The sequence below is a fragment of the Sinocyclocheilus grahami genome, unplaced genomic scaffold, assembly GCF_001515645.1.
Source record: "Sinocyclocheilus grahami isolate Dianchi unplaced genomic scaffold, SAMN03320097.WGS_v1.1 scaffold383.1, whole genome shotgun sequence".
NCBI lineage: Eukaryota > Metazoa > Chordata > Actinopteri > Cypriniformes > Cyprinidae > Sinocyclocheilus > Sinocyclocheilus grahami.
This window is the reverse complement of record NW_015505562.1, coordinates 1,536,364-1,558,772: the sequence shown is the minus strand read 5'-3', so window position 1 is coordinate 1,558,772 and position 22,409 is coordinate 1,536,364. Positions and strand designations below refer to the sequence as shown.

The following is a 22,409-nucleotide window of genomic DNA, read 5'->3' as shown; positions in this document are numbered from 1 at the left end:
GCTGTTTCCATTAGTGCTGGGGGAGAGAAAAAGAAGAAACACTACTAAATCATTTCTAAGTAAATCTAGATAACCTGCTAGAAGCTTTTTTTACACAATATTTGATCTTGATATTAATATATTTGTAATGAAAATGTTTAAAGGGTGATTTTTTTTTTAATTTAGAAGAATCATATTGTCAACCAAATACCAGTTGTAGCCATTATAGTTTTTAAATATTTCATGCAAGATGTAAAAACAAAGTGAAAATGTAGTTAAAAGGAATAGTTCACCCAAAAATGAAAATTCTGGTATTAATTACTCACCCTCATTGCGTTCCAAACCCGTAAGATCTTCGTTCATCTTCGGAACACAAATTAAGATTATTTGGCGGAAGATGGTATCTCGGGGGAGAAGAATTGTTGAATAAATTATGTTCTTTTTATTTTCTTTTCACACAAAAAGCATTCTTGAAGCTTCGCAAAATTGAAGTTAAGCCACTGATGTCTCATGGACTGCTTTACCGATATCCTTACTACGTTTCTGGACCTGGGGACATTACAGTTGCGTTGTTGTCTATGGGAGGGTCAGAGAGCTCTCAGAATTCATCAAAAATATCTTAATTTGTGTTCTGAAGATGATCGAAGGTCTTACGGGTTTGAAACAACATGTAATTAATGACAAAAAATTTCATTTTGGGGTGAACTAACCATTTAAATATAAGCAAGGCATGTTTTCTACAGTGTTTTTCACTAAACTTGTTTTTACAAAAAAAATTAATGCTTGAAAGCTTATGCAAACAAATAGCTTGATCAGAGTTAATTCACTGAAATTGATTCACAGCTGTCAACTCTAAATCATGAATGCAATGAAAACATCTGTATTAACACTCTCATACTCATTAATAATCAAGTAAGGATAGAAATAACGGCCGAATCATATTTCTAGCACTGATTAATGTTAACTGATCAATAAAGAACATGAAGAAACTGTCAACTATCATCTATATTTGGATACGCTGATGATTTATGGAGTACAGCGTGATACATTAATGATTGGTTACTCAGAAACACTGCCTCAAGCTGACAACCACACCTTTTATAAATATTTTGATAGATATTAATGGCATCATGGGTTGTTCAAAACAAAAATTGCTCATACATTCTAACTTTTAGTGTCTTGGGAGATATTAAAATTGTTGATAGAAAATGCTTCCATTGAGACGCTGGCTATGCTGTGCCTCTTTCCATAGACCAACCTGTCTGATGGAGAGAAGGACAAATGCTCTTCATAAACCTCGCCTTCTAAACCCAGACTGCTCCAGCTACTGCTGTTTCCATTAGTGCTGGGGGAGAGAAAAAGAAGAAACACTACAAAGTCATTTCTAAGTAAATCTAGATAACCTGCTAGAAGCTTTTTTTACACAATATTTGATCTTGATATTAATATATTTGTAATGAAAATGTTTAAAGGGTGATTTTTTTTTTAATTTAGAAGAATCATATTGTCAACCAAATACCAGTTGTAGCCATTATAGTTTTTAAATATTTCATGCAAGATGTAAAAACAAAGTGAAAATGTAGTTAAAAGGAATAGTTCACCCAAAAATGAAAATTCTGGTATTAATTACTCACCCTCATTGCGTTCCAAACCCGTAAGATCTTCGTTCATCTTCGGAACACAAATTAAGATTATTTGGCGGAAGATGGTATCTCGGGGGAGAAGAATTGTTGAATAAATTATGTTCTTTTTGTTTTCTTTTCACACAAAAAGCATTCTTGAAGCTTCGCAAAATTGAAGTTAAGCCACTGATGTCTCATGGACTGCTTTACCGATATCCTTACTACGTTTCTGGACCTGGGGACATTACAGTTGCGTTGTTGTCTATGGGAGGGTCAGAGAGCTCTCAGAATTCATCAAAAATATCTTAATTTGTGTTCTGAAGATGATCGAAGGTCTTACGGGTTTGAAACAACATGTAATTAATGACAAAAAATTTCATTTTGGGGTGAACTAACCATTTAAATATAAGCAAGGCATGTTTTCTACAGTGTTTTTCACTAAACTTGTTTTTACAAAAAAAATTAATGCTTGAAAGCTTATGCAAACAAATAGCTTGATCAGAGTTAATTCACTGAAATTGATTCACAGCTGTCAACTCTAAATCATGAATGCAATGAAAACATCTGTATTAACACTCTCATACTCATTAATAATCAAGTAAGGATAGAAATAACGGCCGAATCATATTTCTAGCACTGATTAATGTTAACTGATCAATAAAGAACATGAAGAAACTGTCAACTATCATCTATATTTGGATACGCTGATGATTTATGGAGTACAGCGTGATACATTAATGATTGGTTACTCAGAAACACTGCCTCAAGCTGACAACCACACCTTTTATAAATATTTTGATAGATATTAATGGCATCATGGGTTGTTCAAAACAAAAATTGCTCATACATTCTAACTTTTAGTGTCTTGGGAGATATTAAAATTGTTGATAGAAAATGCTTCCATTGAGACACTACAGCCAAAAACACTACAAAACAATGTCTGCCTTTGAAAGACAGGACTGTGTGACTCAGCCATCATGTTTTGAAGCCAAAGACAGTTACATGTTTCTGAGAATGAAAACAAAATCCCTAAATGCTCATCTGGACAAGGCCCTAGGTGTTCCTCAGCAATTTTAGAAAATGGTGAGAAAATCAGCATCTTTGGCTTCAAAGAAAGTGTAAAATGGTTTGTATATAAAAGAAAGAAAAAGAACAATAAACGTTCTTTAGCTATAATGAGTCATACAGTATGTTCTCCTACTCCAAAACCTAAACTGATAAAACTCAGACTAAACATGTGAATGCAGTCAAAATACCTCCGCTGAAAACCAAACACGCCTGCAAATGGTATGAAAAATGCACTAAAGGGCTACTATACAACTTACAGATCTGACATTGACAATATACTTCACAATTTCAGCCTGAGCTCTTCTATTGCACAAATCTGTCCTTTCCCTATTGCACTGGTAAGGTCATTGTAAATCCATTCATTCCTCTGCTAATTCACCAAATTGTACTTTTCAGCCACATGCTTGTGAAAGGTGCACAAGAAAATAAAGCAGAGTGAACTTGAGTGTGGTAGTCGACCAGCAATGCTTCATTTCAAGTTTAAATGAGCTGTGTATTGCTTGTAAGTGTGGTGGGACTTGTTCACCTGTCACTAAGATGGTGAAAGCTGCTGCTCTCATCTGGGTGGTCTTCTTCAAAACTCAGATTGGACCAACTACCGAGACTATCATCACCAACACTCAAACTGAGCTGCTGACTCACCGTTGACTCCGTCACATTGACGCCTTCTCTTCTGGAGGTACTGAAACGGACAAAGTCATCAACCACGATAAGCCAACATAAAAAAAAAAAAGTTTCAAAATCTAGGAAATCCACATATCATGAGTAACTGATGAGCAATTTTAAGTGATAGTCTGTATGTATGAATCTGTGAAAGCTGTGTCACTGTACCCAAGATTGACGGTTTGGCAGACGTTGGACAATGCAGATGTCATAATCTCTGTGGTGAAACTTTCTGCAAAGCTTGCGCCATCATGACCAATCCCACTGTCTGCATTCAGACTGGTGCAGCTCAGTTCCTTTTTGGCTTTCTCAATGGCACTGGACACCATTTCTTCAGCAAAAGCAGCTCTCTTTTCCAAATCAATGTGTATTCTAGGAATTTCCAGTCCAGTCACTGCATCTGATTCTTGTTGCGGTCTTATTTTCACTCCCTGGAAACCACGATGGCCGTCTCTACCGCAAAACAGGCAGTCTCGACCTTGGCAGTATCGACAAGCTTCATATGCCTCAGCCAGCTTTTCTGTGAAGGAATTGCGTTCAAGTGCCCTCCTGTCCCCCGCTGCCTGAACACATGCCGGTCCCAGCGTCATTTCCAAAGTGTCATCGACTATTTTCCTGGCATAATGTTCAATGACTTGTATTACACCATTGTTGCTTTTGCCGTCATTCAAGCTGGTGGTACTATGGTAGAGCCTGTTAGTTTCTGTATAAGGTAGAAGAGAGCATGAAAACGAATTTTTTATGAGATTTTCTGGCATGTCCTCGACAGTGGATTTCCTGTAGAGGCAAGAATCGGTGAGTGATTTTGGCAATCTAACAGAGCTCATTCTCAGCTTTCTCGTAACATCACATGTGATGTTGTAGGCCAGGGACTCGGCAAAGTTCACAAGTTCTACATACTCATTACTGCTCATGTTTTGACCGTCTTGACAAGCACATGGCAGGGATTCACAAGACGATTCATCTTTTCCATCAACAAGTGCAGCGTGGGATGACTTGGATGTGGGAAACTGGGAAACATCTGGACTACGATCATTGGGCAAACGCCTAGAGGAATGAAGTCTCAAAGGAGATCTCTGCTTTATTTTTCGTGCCGCATGAGCCAGGCCAGATTTAATAGATTGATACGCCAAGCGAGTGGCGTACTGATCTAATATAAGCTCTCGGTTTCCTCCCTCTTTCTTGAGCACCTTAATGAGGTATCCCGCATATTCATCAGTGACACTCTCGCAACTTGGATACTCTGACGACATCCCACTTGAACTGCCACTCACTTGGACATCACCAGGCCACTGACAAGTCAAACTTCCCAAAAGGCCATCTCCGCTCTGACGTTTGTCTGCAGAGTTTACAGATCTTCTTTTTAGCATTTTATGACGACAGTGGCTTGAACTCATCATCTTCTTGACATCATTGATGACTTCTCCAGCCACTTCTCCAGCATATGTCCACAAAGAATTTAAGGTCTGCTCTGAGAACTGTGCACTATGCAAGGCGACACTGCCTTTGCATTCATCACCCACCAGCTTCTTCACATCTCCGAGGCTTAGCGTGTCCATCTCAGTGGCCATTGAAACAATGTGGCATGCCAAACGCTCTGCAAAATGGAGCGCACTCCTCTCGATCACTCTGCTCCTGATGTTGGGACTCAGCTCTGCCTGGCAGTTTCTAGAGTGAGGACCATCTTCCTGGTCTTCCTCCTCATCTTCATTGCTGCCAGCTTCTTCAGAGAGAGACCTAATGAGTTTCAGCATGAAATCGGCCTTGTCTGAAACCGAACCTTCTTCTTTGGTGTCGGTGGCAGGCGAGTAATAAGGGGTGGGTGGAGGAGTTGCAGGAGAAAATTCTTTTGCGAGCGTACCTTTGAGCTTCTTCGAGAACAGTCTGATCTGTTTCTCGCTGTACTCATCCGATGGCTGCTGAGGACTTGAGGGTGGAGTGCTAGGGATTTCAGTCGATTTTGTTCCAGAGTTGCTGCTTGAAAAATCATCTGCACCGACTTTTCTACCTCCACATGAGGCAACTTCAAAAGTGGGCACTTCCAATGTGTCCATTCTCACGACAGAACGAACCTCTGGGGTGAGCTTGGAGACTGGATGTACACTTCTGGAGGATGGGTCACAAGAGCTTTTTGACACCAAGTGAAAGGGAATCTGAGAGGGAGTCGACGCATCGTGTGATTTAACAATTCCATGGCTTGGAGTGGATATGCGAGCTGCTATGGTTTTGCTCAAAAAGTCTGCACAATCCTCCACTTTCTTCTTCACTTTTGTCGAAGAATGCATCAGATCGAATGCCTCCCCTACTATAGTGTCCACCATATTCCCGGAGAAGTTTTGAAACGTCTTTCCAATCGAGGGTTTGGAGGAATCATTTTCAACAGATGGCTTGCCAAGATCTTCCTCACCACTGGCATCCTGGATTCTTGCAGGACCTGGTGATGACTCAGTTGCTTCAGATGTATCTGAGGTTGAGGATCCCACTTCCACTTGGCAACAAATGGTTCTTTTAGGACTGGTCTGACATACGTGACCAATACTAGATTTATACTGAGAAGGTTCATCTGAGTTGTGCACATGGGATATGACCATGCCAGCCACAGGAACTGGAACACAACTGGCCATACCGGACACACAATACAAGGCTTTCTTCACTGTGCAACCATCCTGCTCTTGATTTGTAGCCTCTGCGACGGCCTGAGATCCAAGATGGCTTGTTTGTGCACTGCAGGTTTTTGTGACGAGAGAACTATCTTCAGCACTCACATAGCAAATGTTGTCCACTGATACACTGATAGCTGCCTGTGTAGTGAAAGTCACATCAGCTTGTGAGAGCTCTATAAAAGCCTCTTGGAGAACAGACTCCGACAGGTCAGAGGCATAGGATGAAACCACTTCCCCCTCTTGCTCAAACGACCAGTCACTTGGTGTGAGTGGAGTTGTGGGATGTGAAAACTGGCAAACCTCCATAATACCTTCAAACACTAACTCCTCAGCGAGATCTGCAGCAAATCGTGTGACGGTGTTGTTGAAAATCTGTTTTTTCACAAAGAGGAACTCTTTGAGAGCTCCAGAAATGGCTTCTCCTACTAGGAAATTGGCTAGACCGTTTACGGCATGCTCTTTTAACACATATGCATGGCGCATACCTATCTCATGAAAGGCCATTTGAAATACTGAAGAAGTCAGTCTTGCAGTCAAATGGCAAAGTGTAGTGGTACAGGAGGACACACCTTTCTGCAAGTCCTTTAAGGCACTTCCAAGGCTCATTTCAACCAAGTCTGTAGCAAACTTCTGAATCCCATCCTTAAGAGACTGTGATTGGGATTTGGTGATGGTGACGGTCTCCTGGATGTCTGAAAGCTTCATTAGATGCCCATTAGTGTTTTTGAACTCCTTATGACACACACAGCTCAAGTTCTTATTAATGTTAAAATCAACAGGGGAGGAGTACCCACAGACCGATCCAAGGATTTCTTTTGACAGGTTGTTGGCAAAATCGGAGTACGTTTTGTACAGCGAGCAAAGGTCCTGTGGTTTACGCAATTCTGAGCCATCTCCATCTGCCTTCAAAAAATACTCTAAGGAGCCTCCTTCTCCCAGTGGGCTAAATGCAGATGAACGAACTGGACTGAAGAGCGGCCCACTTTCCTCGCAGGGAGTCCTCGCAGGCCGTGGGGAATCTTTTGAATCAGAGTGAATACTGTATGGTGATCCAGGTTTAAGTGGAGTTGGTTTCTTGACATTGGCTGGAAGAGTCCTATGATCAAACTTGTGAGGGTTCATTGCTGTGGTCGAGCACCCCCTCGATACAAATTTACAACCAGAGTTGTCAACAAGCTTCTCTGTTTGACCAGGGAGGGGCTGTTCTTTAAGGACCTTGATGTTGGAATCAAAAGACTGGTCTAGTTCATCAAACTGATCAAAGCTGTCGAAAAATTCACTGACTTCTGAGTCAGAATCTTCTACTCCATCCTTTAAAATGGGGATCTTGGGAATGTCAAGTTTTGCTTTAAGACTCTTCTGATATCCAACTTCATCCAGGAATATAATAGGGCTGGGACTTGAGCAGTCTGACTCATCTGACTCTGTGAGGGCTGTGGAAGTAGCGCGTCCCTTTGGAAGACTACTAAGTGCATACGAGCTATCTGAACATGCGGGCCACGTTGTTGACTTCAGGACAGTTTCTGACACTTTTGCAGCAGCCTTTTCCTTGCGCACGGACTTCCTCGGTATGGAACTTATAATAATGCGAGATCCAGATAAGTCTCTTAAATGAGAGGGGACAGTCTGGGACGCCACATCCCTTTGGTTCCTCTGACTATGGCCACCTGCAAGATCAGAGAACAGTTAGTAAGAACAGAATTCTCATTAACAGTTAATTAAATCCAGAACTAGCAGCTGTTCATAACATGTTCATTTATTTTATTGCTATCTATGTTTACGCAATGGTAGTGTAAATAAAAAAAGGTTTATTCAAACCCATATTTAAACAGGAATTTATCCTAAGACTGTCAAGTAAGAATCATGAGTAATCACCTGTATCCTCTTCTTCAAGATGCTCAAAAGCAGTAACAAAGTCCTCTTCGATAGAAGAGACAGACTGATTGGTGTCATCATCCTCAGCTTGGCATGCTTCTGAAGCTCCCCTCTGCAGAACCTGTAACTCCAGTGCATACCTTATCCCAGCTGCATATCGAGCCAACAATCCCAGCATGCTGCAAACACTAATCTGAGGAGTGGGGCTATGTCTCAGTATGCACAAAGCTCTTGAACAGGCCTGAGGGAGAAAAAAATTAAGACTGCATTAAAAAATAAATAAATAAATAAATCGATCAAATGCTAGGATGACACGATAAAAGCCTTTATGTCATGACACATTCGCAATATAAATTATGATAAACTTAATGTTAATCTGGAAGATAAACATAATTCTGCATAATTATAATCATAAAATCTGAAAACTGTCAAACCCTGATCTGACATAATTTCTTGAGAAATTTTGACTTTTAGACTTCTCACGGCACTCTTATTTTTCCTGACATGCATGGAAGAAATTATGCAATCTCTTGTTATGTCTGAAAAACACTTGTGGTTTTATGTAATGTTCAAAGTACAAAACTTAATACCATGGCTGCCTACCACAAGGTTAGTTCTGTTTAGACCCAATTTCACACAAAATGATACCACAAATTTAGAAACCCAGACGAAACAATGAAGGACACCTGATATCAAAATAACGACAACAGCAAACACGTCTCACACAAAACATAAACATACTCTAAATTTTCAAGCATAATATAAGCAAATCATACCTGAGAAACACTGTCTTTTCTCTCAAAGGGCCTTTTGGGGTCTTTGAGGAGCAGAATCTCTTCATCTTTAAGGGTGTATACATGTAGTGATCTAAGCAACTCCATCATCTCAGTGGAGAGGGACGTCAGAGCCTGTGGGCATCAAAGAATACATGACTGTAGGATCCAACAAATCTATCTCTCTCTCTTTGTAGTTTATAGAATAAAACAAAAATGCTCGTTTTTACTTTTCATAGTTAATTTTTACATACTTTGATACAATGTTTAAAGAGAAATGGCGCAAACTATCACATACCTGTAGAGTAAAATCTTCCCCCTCAGCATGACTAGGTAAGCATACATAATGTACCTATAAAAGAGAACAATTATGTCATTTATATTGTGATGCCATAGTTAAATGAAATGTCTTTGTGGGCGAATACACTATACACTAAACAGATCTGCATGGCAAACCTGCTTCTTATTTACTGATTACCCAACTTTACACATCAGTCCACCTTAAAAATGACTAAATGATGACCAAGTGATGGAGATGCGTGCCTATGCATGCCTAGCAGTCAATTGCACTTTCCCTGCTCAGGTGTTTAGATTGCAGTGATGGAGACAAGTTGCGCAATCCCAGGAAATACAGTACAGTACCTATAAGTTGTGTTTGCATTATCTGATTTCCTTTAGTTAACAATGCAGACAGTGTGTGCAAATAAATTGCAATAGCCGCAGGCTTTTTTAAGAAATTCAAACAATAAATAGCGTTTTGTGGCTCTTTAATGTGTCTTGAGGGATCACTGTAGCTCCACACGTGAACTGATCGTCTTTTCATATTTACTTAAAGGACGAGATAAACATAAATGAACATCATAACATATTTTATTTCAACCGTGGAAAGATGTCAAAGTCCACCGACGTTAATGTACTCTCTTGTCTGATTTGTTTGTCAGGCAAGATGGCAGATTCGGCATTATGATTGGTCAGATCGCCTGTCATTCAAGCTCTTTGCGGACAGTCAATTGTCTCGTCTTTGACCCTAACACACATATTACTTATGTCTTGTGGCTACACTATTGAAATGTTCATGGATCAGCTCCATTCACTTCCACTGTGCCTCACTGTAGCCCAAACTTTTGCTTTTTAAAAAAAACTGAGGAGCAAGTGAAAAGAGGGACAAGATTGAGCTTAACTATTTTGAACCCATAATATTCCTTTAACCACTGCAAAAATTATTTCTTTGCAGTTGCAGTCATGCATATACATAATATTCAATCCTTACTTCTGATAGAGACTGTGGTTCTTTATTATGCAGCTCCACTACCACATTGCAGAGCTCCTTCTTGTGTTTCAACAGGCTCTTCAGGCCCGGGTTTGAGCCCTCACGGATGGTCTGCTCAAACAAAAATAAAACGTATTGGAAATTGAATGAGCTTAGAAATGAATGCAATAGAACTGAATCATGGTAGTCAGCACTGTACCTCTTTCTTCATGGTGGGACGGCTCTGTAACGGGACCCCTCTGATCCGTGCACAGGCGTCCATGTTGCTGCGGTGCTGGACAGGAGGTTCTCCTCTCCTTGAAGTGAAACAGTTGGGTTGAAATAAACACATTGTAAACATTTTCAATCTAGCTACCAAAAATTTAATCCAGCCTACGCTTACGTTATGCTTACATGCACAGACAATTTTCTGCTTATACCAGATTCATTGGCCAATTAACACCTCTATTCTATTGAGCTTGAGCAGAATTAAATTTTGATTAGATTGGAAAGGGTGGTGTGACCTGAAATAATCTGATCATCAACGGGAAAAAATTAAGCACGTAAACATTAGAATTCGACTGTATTCTCAATCGGTCTTAAAAAACAGCTTTCGCACATGCACAGTGTTTATTTACGTCTCAAGTCTTATGTAAGTAAGTGAATGCGACTGAATATACATTGAGATGGCGCCGCAAATGGCAGCCACGATGCTGAGCTCCGCAATTCTGCTGTTTTTGTTTGTTTGTTCTGTTTTTCGTCATTCTTCTATAAGTTTTACCAGAGACGAACTCCTTAACATTAAGCAACTCATCCCAGACAATATTTTTCCGGTTTTTGATTATTCGTACGTTTTGTTGGACATTCTAGTCAAAGGTACAGCTGTGTTGTTCAAACGTGCGTACACACGCAGAAGAGGGAAACGTGCCGGTGCCCTGGTTAAGCTCCGCGCGTGGCTCTCAACCTGCACTCCCAAGCATTCATTTTGCAAATGTCCGTTCCCTTCCTAACAAAATGGATGAACTTCTCCTCGCTCGCACCAACAAGGATTTTTCAAACTCTGCTGCACTATGCTTCACTGAAACCTGGCTGAGTGAAGCCATTTCAGATAACGCACTTCCATCTGTTCAGAGCGGATCGCATCGCGGAGTTAACGGGTAAAACGAGAGGTGTTGAATTGTGTTTCTACATCAACGAAAGTTGGTGTTCAGATGTAACAACGCTGAAAAAAGTATGCTGCCCTAACTTAGATGCACTCTTCATAAACAAAAAAACCTTTCTACTTGCCGCGGGAGTTTTCCTCTTTCATTCTCGTGAATGTGTACATTCCTCCGGACGTGTGCGTGAGCGCCACGATGCAACAGCTGGCCGAACAAATAACTGAAATGCAGCAAAGGTCCCCAGACTGTATTTTAATCATTCATGGAGGTATTAAAAAAAATCTAATCTCTCCCGTGAACTGCCAAAATACAAGCAGCATATTACATGTCCCACCAGAGACAGTAATATACTGGATCACTGTTACACCACAATAAAGGATGCATATCACTCTGTCCCACGAGCAGCTTAAGGGCTCTCTGATCACTGTTTGGTTCATCTTATACCGACCTACAGGCAAAAACTGAAATCAGCTAAATCTGTTTTAAGGACTGTTAAAAGATGGACTAATGAAGCAGATTGGGATTTACAAGCCTGTTTCAACCTCACTGATTGGAGTGTTTTTAAAGCTGCTGCCACTGATCTGGACGAGCTCACAGAGACTGTAACTTCATATATCAGTTTCTGTGAGGATATGTGCATCCCCACCAGGACATTCTAATGATAAACAGTGGTTTACTGGGAAACTCAAACAGCTTTGTCACGCCAAAGAGGATGCTTACAGAAGTGGGGATAAAATCTTGTATAACCAGGCCAGGAACAGACTAACAAAAGAGATCAGAGTGGCTAAAAAAAAACTACTCTGAAAAGCTGAGAAAACAGTTTTCAGCCAACGATCAGGCGTCAGTATGAACTGGTCTCAAGAACATCACCTTGTACAAGACACCACCCCACAGTCTGTGGAGAATCAACAACTGGCTGACGATTTGAATGTGTTTTACTGTCGATTTGAAAAGGCCAGTCTACCACCCCCCATCTGCTCTGGCTTAGCAGATTTGAGTTTCTGCCTGTAGGCTGGTAGAAGATGAACCAAACAGTGATCAGAGAGTCCCAGTGCTGCTCGGGGGACAGAGTGGAATGCATCCTTTAAAACAGTGTAGCAGTGGTCCAGTATATTGCTGTCTTTGCTGGGGCAAGTGATGTGCTGTCTATATTTAGGCAGTTCACGGGTGATATTAGCTTTGTTAAAATCTCAGAGAATGATAACGAAAGAGTCCGGATAACGCTGCTTTGTGTGTGTAATTTGATCGGCCAACAGTTCTAGCGCCGCGCTCACACGCGCGTCAGGAGGAATGTATGTACTCACCAGAATAAACAAGGAAAACTCCCGCGGCAAATAAAAAGGCTTATAGTTAATAAAGAGAGCTTCCAAGTTTGGGCAGCACATCTTCTTTAAAACTGTCATGTCTGTACACCAGCCTTCATTGATATAAAAACATAATCCACCACCTCTCGTTTTCCCCGACGACTCGGTGATGCGGTCCGCTCTGAACAGCTGGAAGCCCGTTAGATGAAGCGCGCTGTCCGGGATGGCTCTGTTCAGCCAGGTTTCCGTGAAGCAGAGTGCAGCGAAGTTTAAAAAGTCCTTGTTTGTGCGGGTGAGGAGTTGTAGTTCATCTGATTTGCAAGGGAGCGGAGATTAGCCAGATGAATACTCGGCAGCGGAGTCCTAAAACCGTGCTGACAGTGTTTCACGAGCGCGTCGGCGCGCTTTCCTCCCTTGCGTCGCCTGGAGCGCTTGTATAGGAATGCAGCTTCTCCGACTAAAATGTCCAGTAAAATGTCTGAATGTTCAAACGTCTGCAAAAAGTTATCTGGTCTGCTTTTCCTTATGTCCAAGAGTTCGTTTCTAGTGAAGCTGATCAGAAAAAAGCCTCTTTCACTCTTTCATTCTCGTGAATGTGTACATTCCTCCGGACGTGTGCGTGAGCGCCACGATGCAACAGCTGGCCAACTGAAATGCCACGATGCAACAGCTGGCCGAACAAATAACTGAAATGCAGCAAAGGTCCCCAGACTGTATTTTAATCATTCATGGAGGTATTAAAAAAAATCTAATCTCTCCCGTGAACTGCCAAAATACAAGCAGCATATTACATGTCCCACCAGAGACAGTAATATACTGGATCACTGTTACACCACAATAAAGGATGCATATCACTCTGTCCCACGAGCAGCTTAAGGGCTCTCTGATCACTGTTTGGTTCATCTTATACCGACCTACAGGCAAAAACTGAAATCAGCTAAATCTGTTTTAAGGACTGTTAAAAGATGGACTAATGAAGCAGATTGGGATTTACAAGCCTGTTTCAACCTCACTGATTGGAGTGTTTTTAAAGCTGCTGCCACTGATCTGGACGAGCTCACAGAGACTGTAACTTCATATATCAGTTTCTGTGAGGATATGTGCATCCCCACCAGGACATTCTTATCACTCAATAAAGATAAACCGTGGTTTACTGGGAAACTCAAACAGCTTTGTCACGCCAAAGAGGATGCTTACAGAAGTGGGGATAAAATCTTGTATAACCAGGCCAGGAACAGACTAACAAAAGAGATCAGAGTGGCTAAAAAAAAACTACTCTGAAAAGCTGAGAAAACAGTTTTCAGCCAACGATCAGGCGTCAGTATGAACTGGTCTCAAGAACATCACCTTGTACAAGACACCACCCCACAGTCTGTGGAGAATCAACAACTGGCTGACGATTTGAATGTGTTTTACTGTCGATTTGAAAAGGCCAGTCTACCACCCCCCATCTGCTCTAAAGATGGGCGTACACGGTGCGATTCTGAAGGTCGGACATCGTGAGCTCTGGCACATGTCACGATTGAGTTTATCAGAAAATCGTACGGAGGCAGTCACACACGACACAAATTTACTACGATTTTACAAACTCTGACGTAAGCATTACGTTTCGCGCCATTCATAAAAATATGGATTCTGAGGACGAAATAGTTTTCTTCGTGGCAGGCGGCTTGTGACATAAAAAAAAAAAAACGAAGACATGGCAAAGAGAATGGCTGAAAAGCAGAGAAAAGCATGGACTTTCTGTTCTTCATAAAGAACTGGAGGGAGTAGGCCATTTCTGAATTTCTGCTCGTTTTGCCGGAAATAAAACAGGCATATTCATTCATAAAGCTGAACGGCAAATTTGGCACATTCGGAACAACAAATAAAAAATAGAACTGTATAATTAAACTAAAATTATTATAGACTATATGGTTTTTGTCATCTTCAGACGGATCACCAAATCGTCTCATTCAACCGCACATTCAACGTCAGCATCCGATTTTTTTTGACATGTTGGAAAATTATTTTCATACAGTACGAGCCGCAACCATGCGAGCATCTGCGATTTTCTTAAAAAAATCGCCTGCGAGCTCGTACGACAGCAAAAATCGCACCGTGTACGCCCGCCATAATCTGCCCTTCACACATTCACCTACCCCCCTGCAACCCCCTCTCTCCCTCCCCCACCATTCAACCTGCGCTTAAGGTCTGTGTAGAGCAGGGGGTTTTCAAATTTTAGGACATGCGCCCCCCCAAGTTTGTCTAATTTCACTCGCGCCCCCAACATCCAACACCCCCGCTCTTTTTGATTAACATTATTTACATAAGAAATGCATGGATCCGTTATACCGATGTACATTTGATATTTTCTTCACTGTTTACATTCACTTAAAACAACAGACTGTGCTTACAAGGATACTTGTCAAGACAGCCATTGGTATTCACCTGGTGTCTGAGAATGCTATCTGTTTGTGCACTTCAGGTGTGTGAGTGGTGCGCATAGAAACGCTCTATCACAGTGCGTGAGTACCGCATTGAGATGTCTTGGGCTTAAATGGCTTAAAATTACTTTAATGTTTAAACTGACAAGACTTAAAATGGGTGAGAATGAAAAACTTTCTTGAGGAAGCAACACTGGCCTGATCATTAAGATAGTTTTGGGGGGCTAAGGTGACAGATAGGGGGGCTGAAACCCACCTAAAAAGGGTTTAGAACCGCCTCTGGTATAGCATGCGTAATTATACTGAAACATAAATATATAACCAGTTTACCTGATTCAATGTGATGGCTGAGCCTGTTTCTGAGATAACAACATTTCCGACACGGCTAATCGTAAATCATCTTACACTGTCAATAAGCGTGACCAGGGTTGCCAGGTTTTCACAACAAAACCCGCCTAATTGCTACTCAAAACTAGCCCAAAACTACAAAACGCGGCAAGTGTTAAAGTAGCCCAATTCCGCGGGAAAACCGCGGACTTGGCAACACTGAGCGTGACTGATACTCGAGCCAACTCTGCTCTAACTGTCGACTAGCAGTGGGAGTCAGATTGCCCCCCTAGTGGATGGCTAAAGATTTGTTAACTCATATTCATAAATTCTCAAGGGAAAGTCTCTGAATTAACTGATGCTTGCGCCCCCCTTGACAGTTGCTGGCACCCCCTGGTTGAAAACCCCTGGTGTAGAGGATGTGAACCGGGTCTTCAGGAAGCAGAAATCTAAGAAAGCTTCAGGCCCAGATGGTGTTTCACCTGCCTGTTTAAAAGTCTGCGCTGAACAACTGGCCCCCATCTTCACACAGATCTTCAACAGATCACTGGAGCTGTGTGAAGTTCCATGCTGCTTCAAATGCTCCACCATCATTCCGATCCCCAAAAAGCCCCAAATCACTGGACTTAATGCTTACAGACTTGTCGCTCTCACGTCTGTGGTCATGAAGTCATTTGAGCAACTGGTCCTGGCTTACCTGAAGGACATCACTGGACCCTTGCTGGATCCTCTTCAGTTTGCCTACAGAGCAAACAGGTCTGTGGACGATGCAGTCAACATGGGACTGCATTACATCCTGCAACACCTCGACAGACTTGGGAATTAAGCAAGGATCCTATTTGTGGACTTCAGTTTGGCCTTCAATGCCATCATGCCTGACCTTCTCTCAGACAAACTCACACAGCTCTCTGTGCCCACCTCCATCTGTCAGTGGATCACCAGCATCCTGACAGACAGGCAGCAGCTAGTGAGGCTGGGCAAACTCACATCCAGGACTATCACCATCAGCACTGGAGCCCCTCAGGGTTGTGTTCTCTCCCCACTGCTCTTCTCCCTGTACACGAATGACTGCACTTCAAAGACTGCACTTCAAAACTCTGTCAAGCTTCTGAAGTTTGCGGACAACACTACAGTTATCGGCCTCATCAAGGACGGAGACGAGTCTGCTTACAGACAGGAGGTTACAAAGCTGGCTGTCTGGTGCAATCACAACAACCTGGAGCTCAACACGCTCAAAACGGTGGAGATGATCATGGAGTTCAGGAGAAACCCCCCAGCACTCCCCCCACTCACCATCATGAACAGCACTGTGGCTGCAGTAGAGTCATTCAGATTCCTGGGCACCACCATCTCTCTCAGGACCTGAAGTGGGATGCTCACATCGACATTGTGAAAAAAGTCCAGCAGAGGTTGTACTTCCTTCACCAGCTGAGAAAATTCAACCTGCCACAGGAGCTGCTCAAACAGTTCTACTCTGCTATCATTGAGTCTGTCCTGTGTTCATCCATAACTGTCTGGTTTGGTTCAGCTAACAAATCAGATATCAAGAGACTACAATGGACAGTCAGGACTGCTGAGAGGATTATCGGTGCCCCTCTGCCCAGCCTCCAAGATCTAGACTGCACTTCAAAACTCTGTCAAGCTTCTGAAGTTTGCGGACAACACTACAGTTATCGGCCTCATCAAGGACGGAGACGAGTCTGCTTACAGACAGGAGGTTACAAAGCTGGCTGTCTGGTGCAATCACAACAACCTGGAGCTCAACACGCTCAAAACGGTGGAGATGATCATGGAGTTCAGGAGAAACCCCCCAGCACTCCCCCCACTCACCATCATGAACAGCACTGTGGCTGCAGTAGAGTCATTCAGATTCCTGGGCACCACCATCTCTCTCAGGACCTGAAGTGGGATGCTCACATCGACATTGTGAAAAAAGTCCAGCAGAGGTTGTACTTCCTTCACCAGCTGAGAAAATTCAACCTGCCACAGGAGCTGCTCAAACAGTTCTACTCTGCTATCATTGAGTCTGTCCTGTGTTCATCCATAACTGTCTGGTTTGGTTCAGCTAACAAATCAGATATCAAGAGACTACAATGGACAGTCAGGACTGCTGAGAGGATTATCGGTGCCCCTCTGCCCAGCCTCCAAGATCTTTACATCTCCAGAGTGAGGAAAAGGGCTAAGAAAATCACCTTGGGACCCTCACACCCAGCCCACTCTCTTCAAACTGTTGACTTCTGGCCGGCGCTACATCGGCCGATAACCGGTTTCAAGGTATACCGCGATTTGAAAAATGTCCCGTTTCAAAACCACTAATATTTTCCATTATACCGTTCCTGCGGTATGCGCTGTTTTTCATGTTTCCTCAAAGACTGAAAGTGTAGTAATCCCTCAGGTTGAATGCAGTGTAGAGAGTAACACGACCCTCCTCCTCCTGTTGGTGCGAGCGAGCGGTCAGTCACGTGTGTGTAGGATGGCCAAACTTAAGTTGCAACGGAAGTTGCTGCCGACTTTATTTCAGTGTAGTGACGTATTTCCAGCTGAAACGGAATATTGAATAGAGGGCATGGTTTTATTTTTGCGCTCCTCCTCTTTGTCTTTCACTCATAGCAATCTAACGGCTGAAGGGGTGTGTTTAAGTATATTCTGCCCAAGCCGTCAAACTGACGTCATCAGAGAAGGAATGCCATTCCAGAGGGGAAGTAAATGTTCAGATTTTGATTACCAAGACAAACAATTGTTTTCAGCGGATTAACTTGCACAGATTAATTGTTCACATCAGGACTAGCAATGTGTACTAGTAAAGTAAATAAAGTCAATTTTGATTTCATGCGGACTTTAAGGAGCTTCCCCTGGAACTTGCGCGATCGGCAACCGGCCGTTTTTTGTCTTATTGCAACTCGTCTCTGTTCTGGACTTACTGCGTTGCAATGCAATCATTTTCCAAAATGTCATTTATGTGAAAATATGAAGTCTGTAAACGCCTGTTAACACAGGCCAGAGACGCTGAAGTTTGACGCACAGAGAAAAATACTGTAGCAGGCAGAACTATTGGAAGAAAATCCTCAATATTGATTTTGGGGTTTATATGAACGTGTTTCTGAGGGGAACTGACTGTCTTCAGAAAAGTTTACGTGGTATTTTCTTTTATTCTCGTCTCTGTGTAGTTCATATTAAAGCAGTGTTTCAGCGCAGCTGCTTTGATTACAGCGGTAACCAATAAAACGCCGTATCTGGTGTTCCAGAAGCGCCTCCTGCTGTCAAAGAGTGAATCTGCATCTCATTCAGAGCATCTGCTGTTTGTTTCGTTCAGGCATGTAGTATAATTTCACAAAGCTAGTCAGAACATAACATTCTGGTTTTGCTTAAAATTGGGTTATTATTAAATCAAATTATGTATATGAAATGATATAACTAAATGATATGAAATTATATAAATGATATGTATATGAATTATATAACTAAAATGAAATAACTGTAATTACAGATTAGGTTAAATAAAGAATTTTTCTACTTTAGGAAACAAATCAAAGAAAAACAAATTCTACTGTTCCTAATATTCTCTATTTTGCTCAAAATATATTGTGTTCAGTGGAATTTTTTTTTTGTTTTTTTCCCCAGTCATTTAAAAATAACACATTTTAGAGCTGTAACGACAATACCGTGATACCGTAATATTTTTGCTTAAAGTTATCATACCGTCATTGGGTTATTATTCAATCAAATTATGTATATGAAATGATATAACTAAATGATATGAAATTATATAAATGATATGTATATGAATTATATAACTAAAATGAAATAACTGTAATTACAGATTAGGTTAAATAAAGAATTTTTCTACTTTAGGAAACAAATCAAAGAAAAACAAATTCTACTGTTCCTAATATTCTCTATTTTGCTCAAAATATATTGTGTTCAGTGGAATTTTTTTTTAGTTTTTTTCCCCAGTCATTTAAAAATAACACATTTTAGAGCTGTAATGACAATACCGTGATACCGTAATATTTTTGCTTAAGGTTATCATACCGTCAAAATTTCATACCGGCCCATGCCTACAAGAACAGCCAGGCACAAGAACAGTTTTTTCCCACAGGCTATATTCAGCCTGAACAATTAAACTATCATAATTATACATCGTCCATCACAACTGACATATTTACACACAGAATCCAAAATTTGTACACTTGTAAACTGCACACTTTGTAAATAACATATTTGTACATTTATTTAAACTACAATTTTTTCCTATACTTCTATTCTGTATATAGTACATTATTTAATTCAGTTTTTTCTTATATTAGTGTTATATTCCATCCCTACTGTGGTATTGCACAAGATATCTGCACTATGTCTGTACTTTCTTCTGCACTGGAAGCTCCTGTCCTCAAGTCAAATTCCTTGTGTGTGTAAACATACTTGGTAATTAAGCTCTTCGGATTCTTACCCCACAGGCTATATTCAGCCTGAACAATTAAACTATCATAATTATACATCGTCCATCACAACTGACATATTTACACACAGAATCCAAAATTTGTACACTTGTAAACTGCACACTTTGTAAATAACATATTTGTACATTTATTTAAACTACAATTTTTTCCTATACTTCTATTCTGTATATAGTACATTATTTAATTCAGTTTTTTCTTATATTAGTGTTATATTCCATCCCTACTGTGGTATTCCTATGTATATCTGCACTATGTCTGTACTTTCTGGAAGCTCCTGTCCTCAAGTCAAATTCCTTGTGTGTGTAAACATACTTGGTAATTAAGCTCATTCTGATTTACTCAGTATTTACTAAAAAAAGCTCTTCTAGCATTTATGTCTGTATATTTATCATGTTGGCTTTTGCTGGTTCTGAACGAGCCTACAAACATTTAATTTGTAACGCATATAATGCATGTATAAATATGAAAACCAAATGTAAAGGGTTCATATAAACAGAACTTTCATAATTGGAAATCTGATTGATGAAAATTAGTGCATATAAACATACCTAGTGTAAATAAAGTATGAAATCCAAAAAAATCAAGACTTTAAGGTAATACTGATTTTGGAACCCATTGACTTCATTATATGGACAAATGAAACCAAATGTCTTTTGTTGTGCTCTGCAGAAGAACAAATGTTGAAGGGGAGTAAACGATGACAGAATTTTCATTTTTGGGTGAACTATGCCTTTAAGTTGGATTATGGTTATCACATGATTTATGGGTAATATATGGGCATTCCAGCTGCTCCAGTAAGACAGAAACACAGGGGTGAATACGAGAAGACTAAAAATTACCTAAACAGTGAAAGTTGAACAATCCACACCTTTAGCGTTACACAGCCTACAAGTTATCTTGGGCCATCTGTTTGTGTGCGGTAGACCAAAATGATTGAAAAATATAGGTCTAGGCTATATGACGGCCCAATGTCAGGCTGTTATCACTTTCTCACATAGCCTGAACCGAAACGGTGTGCAGGAGCAGTGAGATCGTATCTGTGCACTGCAGAAGCGTGCGTGAAAAAGCAAGGGATTCGAAACAGAATCTGATAAAGTAGAGAAGAAAAAAAAAAGTAGCAAGTGTCACATGCAGATAGCTAGCTCTTGAGCAACAGTTTAGGTGAGTGCATCCATCTGTTGTTGTGGGTAATAAGTCCTCAGAACGAAATCTCTCCCCGAATGCTTGCTCAGTCTAATTATAATACACCATTTGTTTAAGGCCTGCCAAATACGTTTGTTCAAGGACTACGAACTGATGGCATGTTTGTTTTTTACTAGAGTGCTACAGTGCATGCCTACTTTTTCAGCGGCCTTGGTTTCTAAGTATTTTACCCACTCATTTTTCCCATAGTGATTTTAAAAGGTCTTGATTAAAGAGTTATAAGTCATGAACCAAACCAGCCAGAAGGAGAATCCCAACACTACACAACCGACTGTGTACTTAAAGGGATAGTTCACCCAAAAATTCTGCTTTAATTAATTGCTCACCCTCATGTCGTTCCAAACCCGTACGATCTCCGTTCATCTTCAGAACACAAATTAAGATATTTTTGATGAAATCCGAGAGATTTCTGACAACTTTGTTCAACAATTTCTTCTCTTCTGTGCCAGACTTCGGCGTGCGTACCACGATGAATTTCCATTTTTGGGTGAACTATCCCTTTAACAGCTTTAATCCGGGAAATAACTACAATCCCATGAAGCATTGTGAAAGACAATTGAATGAAAATCAATGGAGAAATACAAAACTAAAATATAAACATAAAATTGACCTTCATTATTAATATAGAAATAAAAGAGTTGAAATAATACGCAGACTGCTGATTTCAACAACAGCTAAAAAAAATAAATTCCCTTGAAATGAACAGGATTTTTAACTGATGTCTGCTGATATTTACATGAAATATAATGAAATCTAGGTAAAAAAAACAACAACAACAAAAACATAGAACACACTACGTTTATGTTCTATTTCAATACAACTGAATGCATTATTGGCATCCTTTAACAGTCTTTAAAGGGATAGGATTTTTAACTGATGTCTGCTGATATTTACATGAAATATAATGAAATCTAGGTAAAAAAAACAACAACAAAAACATAGAACACACTACGTTTATGTTCTATTTCAATACAACTGAATGCATTATTGGCATTCTTGAACAGTCTTTAAAGGGATAATTCATCCCTAAATGAAAATTCTGTCATCGTTTATTCACCCTCATATTGTTCCAAACCTGTACGAGTTTCTTTCTTCTGTTAAACTCATAAGAAGATATTCTGAAGCATTGCTGCTAGCCATCGACTTAAAAATATATACAGTATATACTATGCAAGTCAATGGCTTCCAGGAACTCTTTGGTTACCAACCATGTGGAAGAAAGAAAGAAACTTAAGCAGGTTTGGAACAACACGAGGGAGAGTAAACGATGACAGACTTTTCATTTTGGAGTGAAAAGAAGATATTTTGGGGAAACATCTGTTTTTCGGCCATGCAGTGGAACACAATGGGAACCAAAATGATTTGATTACCAACATTCTTCAGCAGTCTTACACTTTTGAAACATGACTAAATTATGGAGGAGGAGGAGGAGAAGAAATAAAAAAATACTGGGGAGGGAACTATCCCGTTATCTTAAAGAGGTGTGTTGCAACTGGTTGCAGGCCTTTGATGGAGCAGAAGAGCTTGATTTCTACAGGACCAGAGCATTTCCACAGCACTGGACCAGCTAGTCTTTCTGACTAAGCAAGCGGTCGCACTTATGATGCACTTCGGCATGACTGTCTGTGTGTGTGTGT

At 40.7% G+C, this 22,409-nt stretch overlaps 1 protein-coding gene across 2 annotated transcripts in view; it reads right to left on the bottom strand.

The window, feature by feature from the left end:
• Positions 1–22,409, bottom strand: part of akap11 (A kinase (PRKA) anchor protein 11) — a 30,951-nt gene that overhangs the window by 7,366 nt on the left and 1,176 nt on the right. The window contains exons 2-9 of one of the 2 annotated variants that reach the window (XM_016231119.1): positions 10,113–10,209; positions 9,914–10,024; positions 8,942–8,995; positions 8,647–8,778; positions 7,871–8,111; positions 3,501–7,662; positions 3,196–3,351; positions 1,238–1,324 (exon numbers count right to left, since the gene is read on the bottom strand). In XM_016231119.1, the coding sequence (XP_016086605.1) occupies positions 1,238–1,324; positions 3,196–3,351; positions 3,501–7,662; positions 7,871–8,111; positions 8,647–8,778; positions 8,942–8,995; positions 9,914–10,024; positions 10,113–10,175 (5,006 nt within the window). In that variant the 5' untranslated portion in view covers positions 10,176–10,209. The remainder of the gene's footprint in view (positions 1–1,237; positions 1,325–3,195; positions 3,352–3,500; positions 7,663–7,870; positions 8,112–8,646; positions 8,779–8,941; positions 8,996–9,913; positions 10,025–10,112; positions 10,210–22,409) is intronic. The other variant, XM_016231121.1, reaches the window with a different exon arrangement.